Genomic DNA, 21,143 nt, shown 5'->3' with positions numbered 1-21,143 from the left:
TTTACATTTCACATTGTAGCTGGGAAAAGTAGCTGGCAAATATCTGACGCTCCTCGCTCACTGCTTCACTTTAAAAACAGAATAAGGCAATTGTCAGCCCAGTCTCAGTCTTTAACTTTAAGAATACAAGCTGTTACACCGAAGACCAAACAGTGTTTTGCTATGTCTTCCCTCTTATCTTCATAATGTCTGATCCATGCTTACAAATACTAATTGCCCAGGCAGCACCATATGTCCGTGCCATTTCGGTCTTTTTTTTGTGCGCTGTGAAGCATAATGGGCTTAATTCACAGCTCCAAAATGCATAATTGAAGGCCAGGAAAGTGGAGTTTTACCAGCTAAGACAGACCTGACTTTGACGTACATGAGTAAACAAATTATAAAACACCATGTTCAATACAATAGTGTTCAAGTGTTTTTATGCTGTGGTTTACATAAGGGTGTTCTGATCAATCACTATAAATAGTCTTACACAGTGTTGCCGTATGAGATGACATTAAAGTGCAATTAGTAAGGAGCCTTAAATAGACTAAGAAGTGATAACCAGGTAGCCCAGAAGATACCCTCTCTCCTTGAAACTACGCTTACATACTACTAATGTGTTGTATTGAGTGGGGAATACATAATTGCTGCCTGGATTTTATTCATAGGCAATATTTGAGTGTCTGTGCCGCATGCTAGTTTGAGGGAGGAGGTTAAGGTGGATTGTGGGCGTACAAAGTGAAGGACTTTGATACTGGAGATTAGGATTTGCATGCCAAATCCTGTATGTTTAGGCTTAGGTAACAAAAACAATGTTTTTCTAATTATTCAGTTGCAAGAAGCAGATTTTGTTTTGAAAAAATAAGAATATTGCAGGAAAATTACTTTGTAATTATTTAGAAAAAACTGCAAATTTGAGTGTTGAGCTGAATAAATTAACCGGCAGAACAGGTGAACTAGGTGATGGCAGAGTATCATCAATCCAGCCAGAAAGAAAAAAAAACAATGGAAATAAGCCAATATCTTTACCGCAATACTAATAAGTTAAATGGGGAACATGTGATCAGGTGGGAGGGGATGGTCAGGTGATGGAAATGGCGGAAAAGGAGTTACTGCAGGTAGGAGGGAGGGAGTGGATCTTGAATGACAGGAGAGTTATGGCAGAGAAATCAGAGGTATTTCAAATTATATATGTTTATATGTTTGATCTTTGTCTTTTAAATGTTGGCTGTTGCAAAGCAATATTCTTTTAATGTGGAATTCTCAAAAGGACTTTTGGGTCAGATGACCTTGATATTGAGGATCTTGTATCTGTGCGGTGAATTTTAAACTACAGTCAAAAGCCGGTGAGCTTAGCGTAAAGACTGAAAACCAAGCTCTCTACAAAGGTAAAACAAATCTGTTTACCAGCATCTCTAAACCTCACTTATTAATAAATAATAGCAATACCAATGATCTGCAACACTAATGAATACATGAGGTAAACAACACACTTCACTGGATTTATATGGCCTATATTGAAGATAAATAAACTGCACATCATTTCATAGACACAACAGTGGAAAATCGATCAAAGAAACCGAATGAACGCCATAAATTATCTTCTCTACCATTTTTGTCAATGAAGAAGGTATGTTTTATTTATGTCAAACACTATATTGAACAAGAGAAATATACTAAATATCATATTTAGGTAATAAACAGTGACTTTAGCCTGACCTCACCAATCTCTGTTATCACATTAGACAGCGACCCCTGATCCGTCCTCCTTGAACATCCTCCCACGTGCGACCCCTGAGAAGAGCAGCACAAGTTTTCCCTTTAGGTGGGGGAAAAACCCAGCTCACAGGGGTTATAGCCAAGCAGTAATGGTTCCTAGCTTAACCCAGCCACAGGCTTTAGGAAAGATGGCTCAGAGCAGCCGTGGCAGGCTTTAGTGCCGAGGTGAAAAACAATGGGAAAAATTGCGGGAAAACTGCAAGCTGCTGATAAGGAAATTCAGCCCCTGCGAGGGAGAACCAGGTGACAAACATGAATTGTTTGCCAGGATTTTTTCCTCCCTTTTCAATTTGCCTCCTCTATGAAACGTCTGAGGGAGTAATCCCTGAGCTTCATTCCAGTTTCTCCAGTCTGACATAGAAATCGCCATCCACCTCCCTCACACCCCTCAACATTGTCAACTGATGCTGCTTGCTCCATTAAACAGCCACTTAATATGGATGACCAAAGCTCACCCAGCATCCCAAAACCTCCCACTCAGACAGCAACTGCAAACAGAAAAACAGCAGAGGATTTGAAAGTCCTGCAAGGTCCTACGGTTTGCTTTTTCTCATATCTGTCTGCATGAAAATGTAAGATTGATTCGTAACAGCAATACCAGTGGGACTATTTTGCAACAAAATAAAAAAAACAGTTCAGTTCCTGTAGTTGGGGACACACTCAATAAAGGCTCAGTAAGGGCAAACTAGTGTTTTGCATGAAGACATTTGTCCACTAGCCTTTTTAAGATCTAACCAAAAAAAACAACAACCCATTCAATTCCAGACAATTAATTGCTAACATGCTCGCTAACTTGTAGAACTATATTCTACAATATACTATATTCTACAAGCTTGCTAATGTAGGTCAGCCCTCAAAAAATGTATTTGTGCAATCAACTACAGTCTGAAAATGATCTATTGACCATGTCTCTTTTCCTGGGGACTTTGCTTCTCTGTGGCAAGCCATGACAAAGGTAGGCTTCAATATTAATTGGACGCTCTGCAGTTAACGTAAAACATAAAGTGTCCCTTAACAAAGACATTTGGGACTTTGTTTTTGGCATGTAGCCTTTCTCTCAAGGCAGGCTTTCAGTGTCCTTTGTGGTCTGAGAGAGGGTGAGTCTTTACCTCTGTGCGGACTGTGTTGATTCTCCTGAACCAGTGATCTTCTTGCCAGTGGAAAGAGTGTTGTTTCCTGCTTGGTCTTCTATTCAAACTGTCTGCTGCGTCTGCTGGTTGGAAGCTGAGTGAATGAATGCCTCCCCTGACAACCAAATTGGCTGCAAATGTGACCAAAGCCATGTAGGAAGTGGCTGCAACACCAGAAATGGATTAACAGGCTCTCTCTCTCCCCGCCCACAACCTGAATTTGCAGACCGCCCCTTGTGCTGGATTGGCTTGACTGTTTCCTCTGGTTTGCCACACCTCAGAGAAAGGTTACATACAACTGGACAAGGACAAACAGATACAAAACTACAGCTTCCTTAGTTTTGTACTCCCACTCAGTCTGTTCCTTTAAAGGTCAGCGCTGTCAGACAGTTATTTGCATGTCAAAGTGAACCAACGTTAAACTCAAAGAAAAAAGAACACAGATTAACACAATTCAAGTAAAAGGCTAAAGAAAATAAGCATTCCCTTTTAGCAAATGCCAGCACTCTTTTTTGCTTAAGTGTCGACTTAAATTCCCCACAAACTCTGAATAATGAAACCACCTGCCTGTGTTTTGTACAGTATATGAAAGCTCTTGGTAGTCATAGGAAAAATTATGTTGAAATGGCAAACACAGCACCCCTTGAAACAGTATATCATCTAGACAGTGTCCCCCCCCCCCCCCCCCCNAACCCCCCTCCATTTGGGTACAGTGGCAGGAGAGGTTAAATTCATTAACTCTAGCGCAACTTGTGTATAATTAAGTTGTGCATTGTGGGCGGAGAGCAAACATGCACCAGCAGGAGCAGGTCACAAATAACAAATTACCATAATTCCCAAGGTCCAATAGTTTAAAAAAGTAGCTTGTGTCCTAATAATATAGCATTTGTCAATATGAAAAGGGAACAACCTTTCAAAAGTGTGTATAAACTGGAAGGCTGTAATCATGTTGTCTTTGTGCTTGTCAACTTGCATTTAGAAATCCCAGCCCAATGCTAAAATGCTGACCTTTACCACTTCCCCCAGGCCCTCTCCGGCAACTTATTGGAAGTCGTTTTTCAACTGTGAAGTCAAAGTCATGTTGTGAGCCCCGTGTCGTGACCTCCATTTATTTCCAGAGAAGACTCACTTGGCTTCAGTGGTTAAGAGGTCCAATTAGAGAGGGCTGTTGTGTTCTGAGAGTTTGATTTTAATTTCTGCAAACCACAGCAACAGTGAGTGCAACAGCTCATTGCCAGGCCCCCCCCCCCTCTGCGTGCCGACCCAACCCGGCTACACCCGTCCTCTGAGTCGTCATTAGTTTACTGGTCGGAGCCTGAAAGTGGAGGAAAGTGTGTCAAAAGCTTGGGCTAAACACTCCTCATGCCCAAACACAATCTAAAGGAATGTGCTCGAGTCTTTTCCCCCCTCTCTGCGGGTCACAACTGTGTCGCTCCATGACAAACACAAGCGGCATAGAAAGCGAAAATGTAAATCAAGCTGGAGTGACAGGAGTGAAAATGAGGGAGGGGACACGACCCAATATAAATGATTGTGCTCCTCTACAGCCTCAGGATTCTACGTCAAGCTTAACTAATGTGCAATTAAGCTTTAGACTGGGAGAAAAAATCACCTTGTAAAACATTTGTCAAGTGAACTCTGAGACTGCCAAGGCACACNACACAAGCGGCATAGAAAGCGAAAATGTAAATCAAGCTGGAGTGGCTGGAGTGAAAATGAGGGAGGGGACACGACCCAATATAAATGATTGTGCTCCTCTACAGCCTCAGGATTCTACGTCAAGCTTAACTAATGTGCAATTAAGCTTTAGACTGGGAGAAAAAATCACCTTGTAAAACATTTGTCAAGTGAACTGTTTTTCTGTTCTGGGTTGCTAATTAACAAGGGAATGGGAAGAGGGGTTTGTTTGTGTGTGTATTTACATATACATGAAGAAAATAAATATCTGCACTGTTAGGGCAGAGCATTAGCAAATCCCCTTCATACGTCTCTATTAGACATCACTGACATAGTCCCTATCATTAAGCAATAATAGTTTACTTTACAGCTCATGAACTACAGTATCAACAAATTAAGCCCTCTGATAGCGCCGGGTGCCAAGCGAAGCATTGTGGAAGAGGGGGGGAGTGAAGGGGGGATGGGGGAGGAAAATGCAAAGCTTTATTGTGTCTGTCACATTAAACGATATTGCAGCCACACTCAAAGTAATGAAGACCACTTCTAAAGTCATTTAAAAGTCAAATCATCACTGTCTGTGAATTTCAATGATGTATAGAAAGAGCGTGCCGCAGGCTCGAGAACAGGGCGAGGGAGAGAAAGAGGAGGGAGTCAGGGCGAGGGGGAGGCAGGAGTCAAGAAGCTGCCGCCCTCTCAGCGGACAGAAAGGTGATAGATAAAAACGACGAGGCCGGAGCTGCTGCGAGGCTCAAGGGAGGGAGAGTGCAAATGCAGAAATGTATTTTGTGCGGGGCCTCGACATTTTAACAGGCTCTGACATGCAATATTGTGTGTGTGTGTGTGTGTGTGTGTGTGTGTGTGTGTGTGTGTGTGTGTGTGTGTGTGTGTGTGTGTGTTTTCTCGCAGGTGGATGAGACAGAGGCCATGGATATGAAGGTGGAAGACTCCCAAGTGTGGGTTCCAGCCGAGGAGCCCATCGTTAACCCGGCCTTCCTCTTGGGCTCCAAGATCTGGGAGATTTGCCAGGAACTGCCCATCCACTGGATCCATCCCTCCCCTCTGAGCGGTGAGAGCAAGGGCCATCGCTGCCTCGAAATGCAGGCGATGAACACTTTCGCTGCAGGGCATCCCCACAGACCATTTGCGGGTCCTTAGGGCTTTCTGTGAACACACAGAAGCCCAGGCTGGATGCCTGGGCTTCTGTATGTTCACAGAAAGCTATAAGAGCGATGGTCAGTGTTGGAAGAATCTCACAGATCCTTAACCTAAAGCAAGAGTAGGTTTTAAAATATTGCTTTCTTTTGCTGGTGGCCTTCCCAAAATTAAAGCAAAATTATCTATTAAAGAGTGGAAAATAGTCCATTATAAGTCAAAATCGATGAATTAGAATAAAGAGATGTTAGGAGACTAATACATGAACCAAAGTTTCAAAACTTAAACACAATCATTATGCAGGACAATCACTTTCAGAGTGTTTTAATATTTCAATATATCATTGTGTAAGCAGCATTTTAATATTGTAGCGTAAGTGTAAGTGGATCTGACTTTGAAGGGTTTGTATGATGATTATATTTTGTTCTGTAGAATGTATAAAATATACGTGAGTCCTTTTTGTTTGCATCTCTGGATCATTTCAACCAGATGGACTGATCTGAGTAGCAACTCATTTATTTCATCAGTCTTTTGAAGATTTTTAAGAAAAAATGTAAGGTGAAGTCATGATATCAATGGAGTTAATATTGACAGGGTGTCCAAAATCAAAACTTGGAGGTATCATTTAAGACTATAAGCTTTCTCAGGGGTAACTCACATAGCTTTAAAAAATGTCCAAAAGTATTATTTCTGAACAAACAAAATATGTTGGCACTTGTTGAGCTTCTTTTATGTCTAGTTACTGCAGAGTGGTGGGGGGCAACACATATTCAACTGCTATACTGTATATAATATTCACTTTATATACTAAGAGAGCGGTACAATATAAATAATTTAGATTCAAGGAGACATACCAACCAAAGAGTAAAAGAACACATTTAAATATTTTGAAAATGTTTTTTATCTATTATTCATCAAAGAAAAGCCGAAATAATTGACAATATGATGCATAGTCAGTATGTCCACAGTGTCCAATAAATAGTTTTGTAAAACCTTAGCACCTTGGCAGACCCTTTTTGTATCTTAGGCCGGTAAGATTTTTCTATTCTTCTGTATTTTTCAATCATTGAATTTCCATTTTGTTGTCACACATTGGATTTTATATATTTCTTTGTAGCGAAATTAATGATAGATGAATACATCTTAAGAGAAGGAAGAATAAGGGTTTCCTTCTTTTGAAAAAAATTTACCGCATTGCACAAAGCATATAAAAAACAGTCAAATTCTTTTGAACAGATGGAAAACACCACAATGGCAGAGCTTGTTGAATCCTTTAAGGAGGTAAGACTTTAAATAAAAGATACATGTAAGATGAACAAGATTGTAGTGTGTGCAGTATACAACATATTCAAAGTAACTTTAACAATCTAATGATTTTAAGAAAAGAATATGATATAGAAAATGAAAATACTTTGAAAAGTAAAATACAACTGCCTCAAAACTGTGCTGAACAAAATGTCCATAGTGAAATTCCCTCGCTGTTGATGGTCATCTGGAGATTTGTTTTTTTTGTTCGTCAAAAGGATTTGAAGGCTTTACTAATTAGGATCCGGGGAAATTGATTTGTGATGTGTGTGTTAGTATCACAACAGCAACAACAAAACATTGTTAGACAGAAGCATGAAAAAGCTTTGAATGAGTTCCAGCGTTTTTCTTCTGAATGTCAAGCCACTGGGAAAATAGAGTGCACGAGCCAACATTTAATCTAAGAGCTTTACTTAAAAAACAGTAGGAAAACAGTTTCAAGCACATAAACATCTCCTCTCTTCATACTGTCTGGCAGATGCTGAGATGGGAAATGAGGACGCACCTGACGCAGAGGTCACAGGTCAGCGCTTCGCCCGTGACGTCCTGGACCACCCTGCCGTGAACGACTATGTGAGTGTGCCTCTGTGCCGGGACCATGAGATACAGTAGAGTCACTTCAATCAGCTCTGCCTCGACTCTTTCTGCATATATATCGCTCACTAATTGATGTTAAAACTGACTTTGTGCACCAGAGGGCACGGCAATTGCTCTATATATCTGTTTAAGTAAGGCCAGTTCATTGAAGACTCCCTTAATGTCTCTCCATTAATTGAGAGGAATATCCAGGCTTTCAAAGGAAGAAACTTGTGCCTTACAGCAACCGTTAGCTCATCTTCTCACTTCCTTCTTGCCGAGGCACTACAAAGAAGCACTCTCAAGGTCACTCATTGCTCCACAGATAAAGTACATTTATTAATACCGCTTTAATTATCAAAGCGTATAAAATGTCTGGAAAGGCCAAGTGACATATTTTGGCGTGCTGCATCTCAATAGAGAATGTTTAATCATCCCTGACGCTGAGGGGAAATCATTTAAAGCAGTATATTACAAAGGAATGATGCACTCATACTGACACCAGAGAATTGCAGTTAAACACTAAAGATATCAGGGACATATACAGGTGCAAAGATACACACACACATTCAGCATTTACAGGTGAATAGCCACTGAATCTAAATTCAAGGAGAATAAGTCGGTTCTGTATCCTTCTCTGAGCTGTGAGAAACGGTGAGAGACACGCAGAGAAGTGAGACGTCCTATAAAGTTGACATTTATCAGGCTGTCCCAGAAACACTTCCCGCTCAACTCCTCAATTCCCCCCCCTCCCCAGCCTTCCCTGTCTTCCCCTTCATCGTCTGCGGCAGGAGATGCAGTGCTATGCAATTAAAACATACCAGGGGATGAAAAACTCTGCTTTCCTTTTGAAACGTTCTGGCACTATCAGCTGAGTAATGCATACCAGTGCAATCCTTTCCAGCAGCACATCCAGGCTCTGTTTGTGGGTCCGGCGATAACAAAGGCCTTTGTGGCCAAGCAAAGGGCAGGCAGCAGTCTGTAATTGGGAGTCTGAACCCTTGCTCATACCGGTGGGATGCCACATGTGGTAGCCAAACCTTGTGGCTGCGGATAAAAGTGTTCACCAGAACTCATGTAAATGTCCACACATTCAGAAAACCACCAAGCACACACACAAACACAGTCTCCTGCTCACCCTTGTTCTACCCCACACCCTTTCATCTATCATACTCACACAAAATACAATGCGTTCACTTTTTTCTGCTTTTGGATTTCAGAGCCAAGTCTCCCCGCAGTTCAGGTTTCTTAAGCAGAATAAGCGTTTGAGTCTTTGTGGCATATGTTGACAGATATATGAAGCTGACCTTTGCCACGGCTGCCATGTCAGAGTGTATTGTCCCTCAGAGGTGGCCCTGGACATTTCAAAGTGAATAACTGCCATCTGACAAGGCTGAGGCGATGGTATCACAGTCCTTGACCCATAAAGTAAGAAATGGCTTCCAATAAGAGTTGACCTCACAAACATACACGTGTAAACATGTTTCATGGGTGTTTCTGCCTGTGTTTGTAATGTGTTGAATTCACATCAAGGATTGTGAATGGATGGCTATTCCTGCTGAACAGAGGTGCAAATAGATTCAAATCTGTGAATGTAAGACCTCTTTGCGCCTGAGAAATCTTTACACTGAAGCTAAAGCCCATTATCGGCCCTGAAAACCAGTAGTGTTTACTGAAATACATGACTATGTCTGTATTCAATTACATCCAATTTCACTGTCATTCCACCTCACTGTAGAGCACAGTGAGATGAGAATCTGAGATCAGGGACAAGCGGTGAAGCATTTTTATACGTTGCACTGTCCTGTGCTTCTATATAAAAAAACCTTTGGAATACAAAGCAGGGTCTGATAAAGAAATGTTATCTCTGCTGTTTTGATCCCAGGAAGAATGTGACGAGCTCTGCCTTGAGATTTAAAGCCACATCCAGACATACGCTTCAAGCTCATGAAGAGCGGTGATCAGTGTGTGTGAAATAACACCAACAAGTGTGCAGATTAGAGGAGTCGTGCTTTGATTCATTACATTTTTTTTTGAAAGACTGACGCCGTTTCCTACTTTGCAGGCTCATTCATATCCAGCGCCCCGTATTATGCACAGAGGTGCCTCGGTGTGTGTGTTTGCATTTGTATACGTGAGCCCGAGTGTGTGATGAAATCAGATGCAGCACGGGGGTAATGGCTTTTACTCTTCATTAATGCTGCTTGTTTTTGAGTGACTGCCTCAGATTTCCCAAGGTGAACCATTCTTATCACCGCAGCATCCCACAAGAGCTGGCAACTCAAAGCCAGAGTGATTAATATGTACCCTCCGTTTTAAAAGGATAGCTCTGATTAATTGTCTTTAAGCTACAATGATGCCCATTGGCTGTTTGCTTTGATAAACGCGGCATAATTTGAATAAAATATTTCCTTCATTTTCCGAGCCGGAGCTCTAGATTTCGTAACCCCCCCAGTTTGGGCTGCGAGGAGCAGATAAGATTATCGTTGGTCCATTGACAGCTTTCGTGTTGTTTCCATAACAGATTGTTGCCTGGAAGCTGATGACCTGAAACTTGACTGATACAATAAATCATTAAAAGCCTACCTGCACTTGTCATGCTAATAAATCAAACCCAGCTATCCTAGATATAATTTGTTGCACCCTTCTATGTGTTTTTAGGATGTCTCACGAGTGTGTAATTTCACTCAATTTATCACAGCTTACATTAAATGCATATAGTGTACTTTTTGGATCATGCTGATGTTGAATTTATTGCTATGTTTTGATAGTTGCTAAAGAAAATAAACCAATAAAATGCATGAAAAACCACTCAGATTGACTGTCCACTGTCTTGCAGAGTAGAATAAAGTAAACTCCTAATTCCCACACTTAATGTAGCTGAAGACTGAAGGGAGTTGCTCCTGCGGGTCCTGTCCTCTTAAACAATTCCCACACATTTTCTTTTCCCAACAGTGGATGTGTTTTGTTCAGCCCTATTGCACGAAGCTGAGTCACTGCAAGCACTTGCAAAGAATTATGCCAGTTTTGTTCTGAATGAGAAGTCATCGACTCCTGGATCCAAGCAGTTTAACGAGAGAGCGCCGGATTGTCTCTGCGGATTCATTTACTAAAAGAGATTGAAATGTGGTCAAATGCATACTGAGGGCAGTTGCTGCCTCAACTTGCGCGGTGAGTTAAGTGGCACTTCTCCGAACCCCATTTGGAGTTGCTCTTGATCAAAGGCATGGCACTCAGCCCCCACGAGTCTACGGGGGCATGAACCAACCGGCACAATGGAAAAATCCAAGGGCCATTAATTCTACCCAATTTACCTTTCGTTTGGGTTTCATTTGGCTCCTCTATAAATTCAGAGGCAGCCAGCAAGAGCAAATGAAAGAATCCTTGTTAGGCGATCATTACTCTGCTAATTGCTTTAGGAATGTGCCATGCACTTAAAGTCAAGGTCAGGGGGAGGGCGCCAAGACGTGGGGAGCTCTAATTTGAATGCTCTATTGGAGGAGGGGCAGCCATTTTGGAGCAGAGTGTGGTCCTCGGTCGAGGGAGTGAAGAGGTCAGAGATGAAAGAAATAGTGTAATTATACTGGTAACTAGCAGCGTAAGAGTCTCTTTGATTGAAGATAGCGCTGATAGAGCGGCTGTGAATGCTGGATTCAGAGACGGGGCGTTGTGAAGTCGTGCTACCTCTGGTATAATAGAAAGGTCAAGGGTATTATATCATGTTTTATGCTCCTGCAGCTTAAATCAAGCTCGCTCACTCTCCCCTGCTATCTTGATCTCTTTGTCACAGTCATCAAGCATGGCACAACTTTGCATTTTCACAGACATCAATTCTGATCTTTTCCCTCTTGTTTGGTTTTTACATATATTCTGCTGACCTACAAGCGAAGCGCGCTCATATATTCCCACCATCCCCTCCTCTTCCTCTTCTTCTCTTGCCCTTGCCTTTGGGAGTGGACTGGCATTTGTCATCATGTGTGTGATTGTAACCCTGTGTCCTCTGCAGAGAGATGTGGGAATCGAGCTGGATAACCGTCTGGACGACGAGGGCTTCTGCTGCCAGCACTGTCGCCGTGGTTACCGCTACTGCCAGCGCTACCACGAGCCCCTGGGAGGCTTCAACCAGTGGCCGTATTACTACCAAGGAGGGAGGGTCATCTGTCATATCGTCATGCCGTGCAACTGGTGGATCGCTCGCATGCTGGGAAGGGTCTGAGGAGGGCGCTTTGATTTAAACTGTTGTTAGTGCAAAATCCCCCATTTTTGATAAATATTATATTTCACTTGTGAGAGCAAACCACACAATTATTATCCAATATGAAAGTTGGCCCACTGAGCTTTAGTCAGTTTAAACAGTCTAAATGTCATTTGAAGCGTTTTGATTCTTTCTTACGGCTGTCTAATTTTCTGTGCTTATCTACCCATTAAGTATTCTTGCTGTTTGATTCTGTCGAATGGGTGCAATTTAGTTTGGAAGATGTCACCAGAAACTAATCCGCTCGCAATGAAATACTTCAGCACTGTCTGTTCTGACTTTGTCATGCAGTCATTTTTTTTAACTTTTAGATTAAAAATACTTGTTCTGCTAATACTGTAATGTGAGAAAATCTACATGCAGAATATTAATATGTGCAAAAGTCTGAGTAGTGCCATTTATCTAAATATATGTTTTGTCGGAGTTGTTTGTCATCCTCTTTTTCATTATTGCTTAAGCAGATACAAGCCTCCCCATATTAACATGAAATCAGAACAACATATGCTAATCAAAGTGATACAAATGTGGTAGAAAACAAATAAGCTAACAAAAATAAACACTTAACGGAATTAAAGGAAGCCTTTCTTGCTGGCTTTATAACAAGTGTGTTTTAAGATCATGTTAAACTAAGGAGGTACAGTATAATTGTAGATGCACAGGCCTCAGCTGTCTGTGTGATGTTTTTGCTGTTTTCCTTCTGCTCCATTGTTTTCCCTCTTGTTGCAATCCACAAAATGCTTAAATTGTGCGACTCTTCAAACATTTTTCTTCTTTGCCGCCGAGGTGATTTTAATCTGCAACACCACGTCTCAATCTGTCGATCTGAAATAACTCTCATCTGCAAGAAACAGATAAGCGAGTAAGATAGGCATATACAATTGATGTTCTGTCATCAGAATAACAAGGTGCATAAATGCCCAAGAGTATTCATGCGATGTGAGATATTCAAAAGTTAAACAGAGAGACAAAAATGGAGCACTCATGTTGTCATGGTTTTCTTTGAAGCCTTCTGTGTCTTTCTGTCCCTTTCCTGTTTTTTTCCCAATTAAAATTTCATTGAATGAATAATCTGAGTTGTCCTATCATATAAAACAATATGATGTGAAAGCTGAAGTGAAGATGTATGCAATCCCTACAATACACAGACCTCCTTCCATGTTATCCATTAGTCCCATTGCTCATTAGTAAGAAATACTTAGCCTCAATTTGGGAAGAAAAAACTAGACGCGTATGCTTTTAATGTTTCTATAGTCTCTCTTGTGTATCTGATTGTTTACACTAATATAAAAGCACATCGCCTGGTAAGTAAAGCTGCATGTTGACTCATGTTTGCTCGGCGTGATAATAATGTCAGTGATATCAATAATATTTGGCAGCAAAATGTTTTTTGTGAAACAGAGGACGAAAGATATTACTGTATGTAAATGTTTTATGGATATGTTCATAAATGGAGTTCACAATGCAACCATATTGTTATTTTTAAATCAATAATGTCAATAGCCCAAAGCAACGTGTCAAGTAAAAAACAGTGGCATGATTTAACAAATGCAATAATTGCAAACATACTTCAAATAAACTGACAAGCGCACAGCAAAGCCCCCGAGGCGTTTCTGAAAAGTTCATAAAATCAGTGTTTATATAATTCATTTCTCACTATGTCTCGCATTTCACATCAAATAATGGGAGTGTTTATTCAAATAGTTGCATGCAGCACGCTGTTACTGCTGGTATCATTGTAGAGCTATAGCTTTTACAATGTTGGAAAATAGTGTCAAGTGTTTTGTATTTTTCTAGAGATCCTGTAAGTTTTTTATCTTCCGAGGTCTCTGAGGACTTTAAGGACTCTTTTGTGTAGTCCACTCCTGAAGAGTAAATTGCCGTGGAAGCCCTGAGAGCCGGTCTGAAAGGGAAGGCTCACCCTGACTGGAGAGGCAGATACAGATATTACAACCGGCTCCCTGAGTCTCCTTGTGCCTGATGGGACAAAAGTCCAATATTAACCATGAAAGTCAAACTTTAAAGGACATACATCTCAAAAGTTAAAAGATCCTAGACCCAGAAAAGACTCTGGATGGTGGTGATACTGCAGCTGTGCCTACATGAGATCACAGTCAAGTTATTGCATGCTAAAAAGTGCATCCATGCCTTGGTATGCGAAAGTCAAATCTCCAGAGGTCATTGAAAGCATCTTGAGGAAACCTGCCGAGCAAAAAAAATCTACAGCTTTTGAATCTGTTTGCATCAGTGTTCATGGTTTCATCTCAAATAAAATGTAAATAAGGTTTATGAAGCCTACGACATATTCAGCAGCTTCATTTAAAGACCGTTTCAAACATGTTGAGAGGAGAGAAAAACAAGGCAGAAATGTGGAGTTCAGCTTGAAAAGGGATGTTTTTCCTCTGGAAATGCAAACACTTTAACTCCTCTGAATGGAATTGATTATTAGTATAGGGATTTTGAATACCCCTGTATCTACATAAATGAAGGTTAATTTGCATTCCTACCATGTATGATGCAGTTCAATACCGTCTTCATTAGATAAGAAGCACACCTGTGAGTCTGTGACAATAAACAATTTCCTTGTAGACCAACATGAAAGATTATAACATTTCAAATGAAGTCCTGCACAATTTGTTCTCATGCATTTTATGCACTTTCAAGGAAAACCCCCCTCGAGCACTTATGTATCACTGATATGATGGGGTATCGAAACAAGATCGACTGCTCTGCGGGAAAAATGGAGATAGCATACGGAGCGTCTACGAGATTTATCAGCTCAAAGGATTTCACCTACCTGGGGGGTATACTACGAAGCAGGAGGTTCGCTTAGCCGGCTAACTTCAGGGAAAACTCTGGGTTTCCGGTCCTACGAAGCTGGTTCTCTTTTTAGCAGGCTAGATCTCCATGGTAACTTATGCTGTGCGGCTAACCTGCCCCGGAGCAGGTTAGGTTGCAGGCTAAGAGCTCAACTCAGTGAAAGCACTGCCTGCTGACCAATCAGAGCTCAGTCTGCGGAGTTTAAAGCGATCAAGTCACATTACAGGAGAAAGAAAATACAGAAAAGCTGCCGTTGCAGGAAAGACGGCCGGCAAAAATCACCGACTGTGTGAACGTGAACATTAATAGAATATAGCGTTAAGAAAGCTTACGGATCAGAGTAACATTAAGTACAGTCCGCGGCATATCACATCATAATGTATCATATATTTCCTTATCTGAGTCAGCTGAGCCGTATCTGGCCGTGCAACACTCACAGTGTCACATACTGTATGCAGAAGTATTATTTTAAGCAACACATTAAGTTGACGAAACACTCGAGACAAATGTAATTAAAGTCAGATCGTGTCTTAGACGGGGCAGTGATATCATAAACCTGTTAATGTACTCATTCAAACACTTTTTCTTTTACCAGCTGTATTCACCTTGCAGGTGCAGCTATGTGGATTTTATCCTGGATAAAGTGTTTAAGTCATGGATGTTTAAAGTTTAACTTCTTCATATGTCTAATATTATAGTTGAATTTTCATTCAGGAAGTATGAAGCTGCGCTGTCAGTACGCTTGTCCCAGCGCTTGCTTGTCCATGTTTGTGATTGGTCGAATGCTCCAAATACCACCCCTTTCATGTGAACGCTCACCTAACTAAATAGGACACGGCTGGCTTGAGCGATCCACTTGATAACCCGCGTCGTAGTAGGCCTACCGTTTAGCGAGAGCGCGTATGTTTTGGATTAGGCCAACCGGCTAACTCAAACATATCCAGGTTAGGTTGAACCAGCTTCGTAGTACAGGCCCCTGGCCTGAGGAACGGTCACTATCATTGAAGCTCACAAGTGAATTAATTCCTTTGGTTACTTATCAAAAATGCTGTGAAACTTCACTCCCAGCTGCTTATCTTCATTTAAAAAAATATCCCATTCATTTAGATCAATGAGTTGCTATTCTAGGGCGGAGGAGAGTGAAAACCAATGTATGAGGAGTGTCTGTATTTAAATGAGTAACCTGAAGGAATAGCTCTTATCCAGACCGCTCGGCTCGGTACACATGTACTACCAGTGCCATCTAGTGTACAGAGAGAGGCACTACTGCAATATCAAACCAGACACTGATGTTTTTCACCTTTCTATTCATTTTCAAACTATGTTACACCTACTGTCCTTTACTAAATGTACTCAAATGTAGTCTATTTAAATGTAACCTTGGCTGCATGTTGACATGTTGAACAGACTGGTCATCAGACTGCAATCAACACATTGTCTCTGTAATGTCGCAGCCATTCCGGTGACCTGGTGGTTAAATAAGCTCTCCCTGTACTGTTCCTGCTACAGGCTGGAGGCGCAATAATGTCAGCCGTCATCCTTCAACTGCTCCCACTGTGAGAGGCAGCATGGCACAGCAGTAAACACTCGCGCTGTGTCAGTGGCTGCAGGCGACACAGAAATAGTCCTCCTCTCACAGGACGTGGCTCTCGCTCCATCTTCAGGGTCTCTGACTCACCAACCAAAGGAATAGCACGGCCGTAAAGGCTGCTAGTAGCCTTTCATTATTTTAGTAATCTATAACAACCTTCCTCCACCATATGGCAGACAAATCGAAGGGCGGCTGAACAGAAAAGCCAAGTGTCTGTATAGATTTTATGGAGGGCTGCTGATTTCAGACTCATTTCAAACTATGTTGACACCTGCACAAGGTTCAGGAAGATGTTTTCTGGAGTAAAGAAGGTGGTGTGGGTGAAATGCTGGTCTTGTTTGTGTGTTAATGTGTGTTTGTTTACCCTATGGCAAGATTAGGCTGTGTGGTTCACAGCTGTGCATGTGGGTGTCGACAGAGCCAGGCACAGTAGGCAAGCCTTGCTGCCGGACAGCTTCCCCCCCCCTCCACGACACACACACACACACACACACACACACACACACACACACACACACACACACACACACACACACACACACACACACACACACACACACACACACACACACACACACACACCAATCCAAGTCAGTGTAACCCTTGCACACACTCCTCACTCTGCAAGCTGTGGTGACAGACTCCTCTGTCTGCAGTTCTGGGCACGTCACATGCTAATGTATTCATCCACCCACAGCAACTGGAGCAGCAGTGCTCTTAAGTACAGTCCAATCAGTCTCTGGCCTGCTAATGGCTCCAATCCAGTCCCCTACAGTAGCTTTTTATTTCTCTTCAAATGCCATGTGGTCGAATGTCCCTCTGAGCTGCGACAGCCCAACAAAATGACTTTGAAGCAGGAATGCTTCAATTTTATTATCTCAACATTAGAAATTAATTAACAAAGGAACCCCATTTTGAGGTGTTTGTACGTTTAATTTAGTTTTTTGTCAAATTTTCCAAAAATGTGGTGTTTAATCAGTGGCTCACCCAACTTAAAAACCACATTGCCTACAACAAAAAGGACAAATAAGGAGGATATTCAGTGAAGAAGATTTCATTTTTAATTAGTACATTGACTTTTTCTTAAAAATCTACTCTATATTCAGCATAAGGAAGGCAATCGACAACACCATGAAAACGGAAGCAACAAAACATAAGCAGTGGACATACCTCAACATCTCACAGACAACAGTGCTTTAGAGAAAAGGCAGGGCAGATACCGTAATATATACAACGCAAAAAAATAAAAAGCAGTAAATCCCCAATCAAAGACAGATTTCTATGCAAATGTAACCCAGTGTAATTATTGATTGTCAAAGATTTGCATGTACTTAAACAATTAGTATACATTCAGAGTGTCTTTGCAGACCGAGAGCCCTTTGCCTAATGAGGGCTTGTGAAGCAGCGTTTAGCTCCGTCCTTAGGTGCCGGTGCGGATGGAGGTCAGTTTGTCTGAATGTCCTCACTCTGCAGCTACAGTCCGGGTGGGAAAAAACAACCAATTTAGCTGTGATACCACTCGGGATCAATATGGCTTCATCCACGGCAGAACCGAGGGGCCAATAAGATGGCTGGCCCGAGAGTTCCTTAAATAAGTGGGACAACAAATAGAGAAGGCACAGGCTGGACTGACCCGAGAGCAGGAGAGGAGAGGAAGAGGAGGAGAGGAAGAAGAGGAGTAGAGGAAAGAAGTATGGCTGCACAACATACAGCGTTTTAATCGCCATCGCAAAGTCACGTTGAGCGCTCAATGTATCGTGAAAAGCTTGGATAATTTATTTAGTAAGTATGAGTCGGAAATTGCAGCTTAAATGTAACTCATTGGTTGTGTTTTTTGTTCTAAATAGAAGAAAATGTAAGTTATTATATGTTTACTTTTTGCAAGTAATATTGTTTTCGGGATATTCACGATATAGTATTTTGCATATTTTCACTGTGCAGTCCTAGAGAGAAGAGGAGACAAGGCTATAGGAAATGAGGTGGGAGAGGAGGAGAGGAGCTTTAAAAACAGCACTGGAACGTCTTGGTACCAAATAACGAAAGAAACGTAAAATATAATAAAGACATACTGATTGATACATTTGATACTTAATGCAGTACACAGAACATGTTTTGAAAGCATAGTCCTTACTGTTAAACTGTTGAAAAAGAGGTATGTCTGCTGAAAAGAAGAAACCAAAGCACATTCAGTACAAGTTTAAATCAGACACACAACAGAGGATATCTACAATAAGAGAATATAACAGGGGAATAATGACGCTGCACTGAGCTCTTGAGTTCAGAACTCAAGAAAAGCTGATTATACGGAATGCTATACAAATGAAAAATGTTGGTCTTAAAAAAAATACCAAATAAGCTTCCTGGTATTACCGTTCATACTCTTTATATGTTCCCTCATGTTTACACATGTAAATAGAAGACAAATGTGCCTTTTTTTTATACAGAATTTAGAAATTCACAAAATAAATAAATTCACTATGGCCTTAAAATTGAATCTCAATTGTATATTATGTGTATATATCTATCTATCTATATATATACACAATATATCGATCCATATATATTCCATTTCATATAAACAGGATTCAACCCTTGGAGCCTCTGAAACAAGAGGCTGATAAAACCTTTTTTTTCTTTTACTGCATATTATTTCTCAGTCTGCAACTCTATACAAACAGTTTTGATGTTGGACCGTCCTTGGTGAACAGAAAATGCCCATTTCCATAGTAACACAGTGTTTTAAGGCCAGGGGTATTAGAGCAAATGCATACCTTTTCTGTTTATATCAAAATAAATGAGTAATAAGTCCTTAAAAGTTAGAAAGTCTGAAAAGCCATTAAGTCCGCTTTCATCTTTTTGCCATATCTTTCCACGAAAGAGTCTCGAGCTGTTTGAACTTCCTTTAAGGCACTCTTCATTAAACTCTGAGATGTGTTTTGCATCCACTTGATAGGACACTGTGACACAGCATCCACACTTGTATGTGGTTTATTTTTGAAAAACACATGTCCTCTGCACGATCTTAGAAGTCTGATTTCATTGCACCTTTTTGGCATTCAGTCCCCGGTTTTGGTTTGTCGGGGTTTCCTCTTTAAACATACAAGTCCATTGAGATGTAAGGTAAGAAAATAACTAACTGGCACATTTGGTGGACAGGAATCCCTGGTATATCCCATGGCTGTTCTCCTAGAGGGGGGATTTATGGGAGTGTGTGTGTTTCTGTGTATTTGTGTGTGTTGGGGTTAAGGTCAACGGAAGGTAATCCGATGTCTGAAGAGTGACTTCTTACAATATCCAAACACTCCCTTGATTATTCAAAATTAGGCACATGGTCACAAAATATGTGAGTAAACAATAAATCCTGAGGCTGAGCTGACCAACCTTTAAGAGCAACATGATGCAAGATCCCTCGCTCTGACCTTTGATCCGATCAATGCGATACCAAAGGAAAACATTGTTGTTAAAATGGATTCAATTGTTGTTTTTGGTTCAGCGTGTGTCCTGCAGCCCTAAGCCTCTGCCGGCTCTGTCTTTATCTGGATAAAGTTTGCCGGCAATTGGACAGACAGTGGCAGCTCCTGCAGACATTTGATTCCCTGCTCGGGATGCAGGGACATCTCCCCTCGCACCTCCAGCTCCTCCACAGGGGTCAGGCCCTCCCCGGGGCTGCTGCTCTGAGAGAAATGTCCATTCATTATAGTTTCGCTCATAGCCTCATGGCCCTGGCTTTGACTGGTATCAATGATCACAGTCCTGTACTGCAGCTCTGCTTCCCCTATCTCAATCTCTTCTTTCTCAAACGTGTTTGCCGCCAGTGATGGATCACCGTTCACCATGGAATGGAAGTAGCTGGGGTCCAGCATCTCCTCTTTGACCTGCATCCCACAGAAGTCGCTGGATTTGAGCACCGTGGCGATAACGGTGCCGGGCTGCTGTGCCACCATGGTCTGCCCGCAGGTGTTGATTGTGACAAGGCGAGGGAGGCCGTTCAGGTGACAAGGGGTGGAATTCATGACTCCTGTAGGGGAAGTACAAGAGGAAGAGGTGGTGGAGCCCAGACTGGTGACCAGGAGGTGGTGAGGGAGGCCATCCTGCAGGCTGTTTGCTCCACATGAGAGAGACGCTGCCTGGATCGTAAGCACATCTTTGCTGCCTGCTGTGGAGGAGGGCATGGTGTGGAGAATAACCCGAGGGGGGGAGGAGTGGCAGGACTCCCCGTTGGCCAGAACAGTGGTGAGGGGGATGGACTGAAGACAGCCGGAAGATGTCAGGACCATAGGAACTGATGCAGGAGCCCTGGAAAGACAGAATGCACCAAGTATTTGAACGTGTTTCTTCCTCTTCGCTGACGGAGCGGTTGTAATTGAATATTCAGTTTGTATCTTTGCAAATATAGACAAGGATTATGTTGTAATGGAACTCTAGTGAGAAGCTTACCCTGTGTTCCTAAACAGCAGAACTAACGCCTTTATTAATATAACAAACAGCGTCGTCAGCTGTACGGCAGAAGTCATTGTTCTCCTTGATTCCTAACTGCAGTCAATGTTTACCAGCTTTAAAAGCCTGATGACTGATAATACGTTATTTAAACATCCTAAAAAACAAAGAAAACCAAAGAGTTCACTTAAAACTTCTCTGACATCCTCAACATAATCTTTACAAAGCTGGAATGTACTGCAGGCTACTGGATTAGATTAGTGTATATACATATTACAAGTGTTTTGCCGTAACTGTGTCCATCCTTCTTCTTCAAAGGTTTAAGCAAACTGTTTATCTACATTTCTGGAACCTGACAAGGTTTCAACATGGAATTGAATTTCCTTTCAAGTTGCAGCCATCAATAAGAGGTCGACATGGGTCGAGTCAGTCATATGATGCC

General features: G+C 41.7%; 3 protein-coding genes across 9 annotated transcripts in view; 1 reads left to right on the top strand and 2 right to left on the bottom strand.

Moving 5' to 3' along the window:
* Nucleotides 1-12,921, top strand: part of tnmd (tenomodulin) — a 57,186-nt gene extending 44,265 nt beyond the window's left edge. The window contains exons 5-7 of the mRNA XM_010794933.1: nucleotides 5,475-5,634; nucleotides 7,504-7,598; nucleotides 11,608-12,921. Coding sequence (XP_010793235.1) covers nucleotides 5,475-5,634; nucleotides 7,504-7,598; nucleotides 11,608-11,817 — 465 coding nt within the window. The 3' untranslated portion in view covers nucleotides 11,818-12,921. The remainder of the gene's footprint in view (nucleotides 1-5,474; nucleotides 5,635-7,503; nucleotides 7,599-11,607) is intronic.
* Nucleotides 1-21,143, bottom strand: part of LOC104966470 (low-density lipoprotein receptor-related protein 1B-like) — a 1,038,955-nt gene that overhangs the window by 775,912 nt on the left and 241,900 nt on the right. The window lies entirely within an intron of this gene.
* elf1 (E74-like ETS transcription factor 1) overlaps nucleotides 17,303-21,143 on the bottom strand; it is a 39,154-nt gene continuing 35,313 nt past the window's right edge. For all 7 annotated transcript variants that reach the window (XM_010794936.1, XM_010794941.1, XM_010794934.1 and 4 more), the window contains one exon: nucleotides 17,303-20,560. In XM_010794936.1, the coding sequence (XP_010793238.1) occupies nucleotides 19,774-20,560 (787 nt within the window). In that variant the 3' untranslated portion in view covers nucleotides 17,303-19,773. The remainder of the gene's footprint in view (nucleotides 20,561-21,143) is intronic.

This window comes from Notothenia coriiceps, unplaced genomic scaffold (assembly GCF_000735185.1).
Source record: "Notothenia coriiceps isolate Sejong01 unplaced genomic scaffold, NC01 NC01_scaffold00037246, whole genome shotgun sequence".
In the NCBI taxonomy this organism is placed as follows: domain Eukaryota; kingdom Metazoa; phylum Chordata; class Actinopteri; order Perciformes; family Nototheniidae; genus Notothenia; species Notothenia coriiceps.
This window is presented reverse-complemented; position numbering and strand designations above follow the sequence as displayed.